This window comes from Aethalodelphis obliquidens, unplaced genomic scaffold (genome assembly GCF_003676395.1).
Source record: "Aethalodelphis obliquidens isolate GAN/ISIS:26980383/991018 unplaced genomic scaffold, ASM367639v1 scaffold38, whole genome shotgun sequence".
NCBI classification, from domain to species: domain Eukaryota; kingdom Metazoa; phylum Chordata; class Mammalia; order Artiodactyla; family Delphinidae; genus Aethalodelphis; species Aethalodelphis obliquidens.
The window spans coordinates 60173-65214 of record NW_020837982.1 but is presented as its reverse complement, the minus strand read 5'-3'; the positions used below and the strand labels follow the sequence as shown (position 1 = coordinate 65214).

Sequence of the window (5042 nt, the reverse complement as noted above, 5' to 3'; positions counted from 1 at the left end):
TTGAAGGTGGACCAGGGTTAAACCATGGTTAAGCTCAGAGATGCTTTCATCGTCCTTGTGACCTCTCTTTCTCTTGCTTCCCTTCCTTTCTGCAGTTTTCACTTCGGAGAAAGCAGAATCCTTAAGAATAAACCGTTTGGTTTACGTCTGTGGTCTCTCGGGATATAACTGTACCCTGCTCCTCCCATTTCTTTTTATCTCAGCTTCGAATGGAAAAAGTGTCCAGTCCTGACCTACCGCTTCTCTCTTCTACTTCCTGGAAATGTCTTCGGGTGCTTCACTTGCTCAGCACTTTCAAGATTCCACTTCGTCATTCGTTGAGGATGATGCTGTCCTGGGCCAACCTCTCTCCCATTGCTCCACCCTCTTGGTTTTCAATAAAAGGCAGGCAAAGCCACTGCAGGAGCAGAGAGGCTGAGACCAATCCAGAAACCAACAGCTCCCACGCTGAATCTTGAATCCTCTCCCTCCAACATGAAGGTGTCCGCAGCCCTCCTGTGTCTGCTGCTCACAACAGCCGCCTTCAGCACCCAGGTGCTCGCTCAGCCAGGTAAGTCCCCTGTCTCTTTCCCTTTGAAGCACATCACCCCATCCCTGGGTTGTGATGGGCCATCAGAGCAGAAGGTACCCACACTCTCGCTTTAACTAGGAAAGTCAGAGAGGCATAGGAGTGAGCTTGATCACAGAGCTTCCCTTGGGCAGAGCCGGGATGAGAATTCCAGCTGCAGACCCCAAATCCAGCTCCTTCCAGAACTCCAGCTCTGGAAGCCTGAACCCAGAGCAGTTACTGCCCTGGCTCCTTTCAGCAAAATTTGGGGACTGGGATATAAAGAGAGGGGGTTCTCTGGCAGGGTATTTCCAGATACTGTGGAGGGCAGAGGAGGAGACCTGGAATCTGGACTCCAGAGACTCAGTTTTGCAGAGGCAGTGGGTACCAGGGAAACTCACAACCAAGCATCGATTACTTGGAGCCTAAAGGGGACCCACAGCTGTGTCCCTGACCCTGATAACTTGGATTATTAGCTCCTCCTAAGAGCACTTCCAAAAGTTATTTAGTTTTTTTTTTAAGTTATTTAGTTTTAACAGAGCTCCCTTCCCTCAGTTCATTATCGATGCTGTATACCCATTTTAGAGCATAGGAAACTGAGTTTGTATGCTATTCTAGCATAGGCAGAAGTATTGGGATTTAAGTGGTTCTACCTCCACTCCTGACTCCCTTTTGTCTTCTCCTTACTCCTCTTTTCTGCTCTGATTGAGATCAGAAAGAACCTAGTCCGTCCTAAAGTGCTTTTTCTTTGTGGTTCTATTTCCAGATGCAATTAACTCCCCAGTCACCTGCTGTTATACATTCGCCAATAAGAAGATCTCGAATCAGAGGCTGATGAGCTATAGAAGAGTCACCAGCAGCAAGTGTCCCAAAGAAGCTGTGATGTGAGTTGAACACTTCAGGCCTCCGTGGTCCAGTTCTTCCTCGGGGCGCCAGGGGCATGGTTCACAAATGTGAAGTCAGAGAGTTACATGACCTAATCCAATATCCAAAGGTGCCCAATGGAAAAACTGCAGCCACAAGGGAAGAAGTTACTCCTAACATCACTCTCCATCTGGGTGCTTATTCAGACCATCCCGGTTTCTTTAGCCTGAAATCAGGATGGCTTTATCTGCACCATCTACAGGACTGACTTGCCCTGGGCTCCCTCCTTCCACCTGCTTTCCTCCTCAAGTTCCCACGGCAGCGTCTTGGGGTAAATAGGCTGCATTCATAGGCTGAAATCTCAACGGAACTCCATCTAACCGTCCCCTCTCTTCTCCACAGCTTCAAGACCATACTGGGCAAGGACATCTGTGCAGACCCCAAGCAGAAGTGGGTCCAGGACTCCATGAGACATCTGGACAAGAAAAGGCAAACTCCAAAGCCTTGAGCACTTCCTCCACAACCCGAGAATCTGAAGACAGTTTGTTTTCTTCTGGCTTTCCCTAACTGCCCTATGATGTTATCTTATTATAATTTTAAAGAGTGTGCACTTTATTGATATGAAACATGATGCCTTAAGTAATATTAATCTTATTTAAGTTATTGATGTTTTAAGTTTATCTTCCATGACTACCAGTGTTTTGTTTCTTTTTTTAAATGGAGACTTGGGCAAATTGCTTTCCTCTGTGAATCCCAGTTCTACCCCTGGGATGGCGGGAGGGTCCTTGCAAGGATGATTAATGAAAAAACTTTTTGTTTTACATTCTAAGTCATTGCTGAAAGTGCTATTGTGGAAATGTATATTACGTAACTATTGAACAAAATATATATATTTTTGTACAAAACCTGTCTTTTGACATTTTCTTGAAGGAAATTAAAAAGCTGAGTATAGGGCTTCCCTGGTGGCGCAGTGGTTGAGAGTCCACCTGCCGATGCAGGGGATACGGGTTCGTGCCCCGGTCCGGGAGGATCCCACATGCCGCTGAGTGGCTGGGCCCGTGAGCCATGGCCACTGAGCCTGTGCGTCTGGAGCCTGTGCTCCGCAACGGGAGAGGCCACAACAGTGAGAGGCCCAGGTACCGCAAAAAAAAAAAAAAGAATATATGACTTGAACTTATCTTTGATGAATGCATGAGATTTTTCTAGACAAATTACAAGATCATTAAGAAAAGGAGAGGGAATTCCCTGGCGGCCCAGTGCTTAGGACTCTGTGAGCTCACTGCCGAGGGCCAAGTTTCAATCCCTGGTCAGGAAACTAAAATCCCACAAGCCATGTGGCATGGCCAAAAAAGAAAAAAGAAAAAAGAAAACAAAAGGAGAAGAGTGGGACTAAATATCTAGAGGTAAAAATGATGATGACATGTCCATCAAAGAGGGAGAAAACCAATTAGATGAGAATTGGGCTCCATGTCTGTGTCAAGTGACAGGGAAGATTAGGAAGGAAGGTTGAGTAGAGGGTTTTATTTATTTATTTATATTTTGGCTGCATTGGGTCTCCGTTGCTGTGCACGTGCCTTCTGTAGTTGCAGTGAGCGGGGGCTACCCTTCATTGCAGTGTGCAGGCTTCTCATTGCGATGGCTTCTCTTGTTGCAGAGCACGGGCTCTAGGCATGCAGGCTTCAGTAGTTGTGGCATGTGGGCTCAGTAGTTGTGGCTCGCAGGCTTTAGAGTGCAGGCTCAGTAGTTGTGGCACACGGGCTTAGTTGCTCCTCACAGGCTTAGTTGCTCCGTGGCATGTGGGATCTTCCTGCACCAGGGCTTGAATCCTTGTTCCCAGCATTGGCAGACGAATTCTTAACCACTGCGCCACCAGGGAAGTCCCGAGTAAAGGGTTATAAATGTCAAGGTGGAAAGTTAATACTCAGCCTCATAGGTTAACAGGAGATGTTGGAAATGTTTGGGCCAGTGAGGAAGGACATGTCCATGTTCAGAGGTTCATAGATGAGTTTCAGTAACTGTAACTTACTGGCTTCCTGCAGACCTGGACAAGTAGGGACAAGGAAGAGGCTACTGCCATGGTCCAGGCAAGAGATTATGAGTGTCTGAATATGGAGTATAAGAGGTAACATCGGAGAAAAATTAGCTGGGCAAAGTGAAATGCTGGGTATCGTAGATGGAGGAGAAGACCTGTGACTTAAGATAAAGAGGAAGCTCCTTCTACAACCTACATTCTAAGGGGTCAGCTTTCCCTGAAACCAGAATGCACTTTTCTCCATCACTGTCTCCTAATCCCAACCCCAGGAGTCTGAGATCATATTTTAGATGGATAGGCCTCTTTTTCCAGAATGTCCACCTAAGTTGTCTATTCCTTTGCATGGCTTTTGACCTACCTGTGAGGATTTGACCCACCTAGACCCAGACAGCTCCTCCACTAAGGAAAGCAAATATCTTGTCCTATGAATAAATTCTGCATGGTGAGTTTGCAGATACCAAGGCCACTCTTGTGGGGAGAGGGCTGCTGTATCAAGCTAGATCAGGCAGTGCCTTTGGCAGTAGGGGAGAACCCTGGTTGGCAGAAGGACACTTAGGTTCTAATCCCGGAACTGGCACTGACTCACTCTGTTACCTAGGGCAGGTTGAGTATTCTGAGTCTCCATCAATAAAATGGGGATGATGTTGTATTGCATGTAGGAACCCAGCAGACCCTAGGTTTTGGGATCTGGGTGTATGTCTTTTGGAAAACTTTCATTTCTACCACCTAGAGCTGAAGAGGAAGAGAAGGTATTCTGCTTCCAGATTCCTGAGCCCATCCGGAGTCCCTGATTCTGGCTGAGGGATTCCATCAAAACTCCAAGGAACACTCCCAAAGTGCCCTGTACATCAGTCAGCAGCCAATTCACTGGCAGCTGTTAATGGAACTCACCTACCCTCGTGCCAGGCCCAACCGTACCCCCTGCCCGTCCTTCACTCCTCCAATCCTCAGCCCTGACCGCTCAAATTGCAGTGGATGCCAGGAGGCAAAAACAGAATGAAGTGCAAGCAAATGGGGCATCACCATACAGCTTACTGAGCATCAGACCCTCTAATGCCAGGCTGATTTGAAGTGGAGGGTCTGGAAAGAAGGGAGGCTTAGGGGCGGGGCAATGCGTGTGCTCAAGTCCCCAAAATTATCTACTCACATTTCCTTTGCAACCATATCTACTCACTTTCAGGAAACCTTGAATCCATTTTTGTTGTTGCTGTCATTCCAGCTAAGCATGGGATTCCTTGCTCCTTGCACAACGAATCTCTGAGCACATAGCACTGGCAAGAGGCCCTGTTTCAGGAGGGAATGCCAAGTGTATTCATATCCTGTCACTGCCAACAGTCTGTTCCGGGAAAGCTAGGCTTTTCCTATCATGCTCAGAATTCTTCCAGCCTCTTCCCATTGCCCCATTCTAAAGTCACTTCTACATGTTTTAGTATTTGTAATAGCAACACCCCACTTCCCGGTACCAAAATCTGTATTCATTCCTTATTGCCACTGTAACAAATTATCATAGACTTAATGCCTTAAAACAATACAAATATATTATCTTAAAGTTCTGGAGATGTTTAAAATGGGTCTGTAGGGCTGCATTCCTTCTGGAGA

The 5042-nt window shown here is 46.8% G+C and overlaps 1 protein-coding gene across 1 annotated transcript; it reads left to right on the top strand.

Annotated features, from left to right (window-relative positions):
* The first annotated feature begins 365 nt into the window (after positions 1-365).
* Positions 366-2316, top strand: LOC113632759 (C-C motif chemokine 2). Its single transcript, XM_027130287.1, has 3 exons — positions 366-550; positions 1314-1431; positions 1814-2316. Exons 1-3 carry the CDS (start codon positions 475-477, stop codon positions 1917-1919), a joined length of 300 nt encoding a protein of 99 aa, XP_026986088.1. The 5' UTR covers positions 366-474; the 3' UTR covers positions 1920-2316.
* The last annotated feature ends 2726 nt before the right edge of the window (positions 2317-5042 follow it).

Excerpts from the sequence above, each read along its gene's own strand:
- LOC113632759 (XM_027130287.1), top strand. The coding sequence starts at position 475 with ATGAAGGTGTCCGCAGCCCTCCTGTGTCTGCTGCTCACAACAGCCGCC. Across the intron at positions 551-1,313 it reads CCAGGTGCTCGCTCAGCCAG|ATGCAATTAACTCCCCAGTC; the intron begins GTAAGTCCCCTG and ends TTCTATTTCCAG. Across the intron at positions 1,432-1,813 it reads TGTCCCAAAGAAGCTGTGAT|CTTCAAGACCATACTGGGCA; the intron begins GTGAGTTGAACA and ends TCTTCTCCACAG.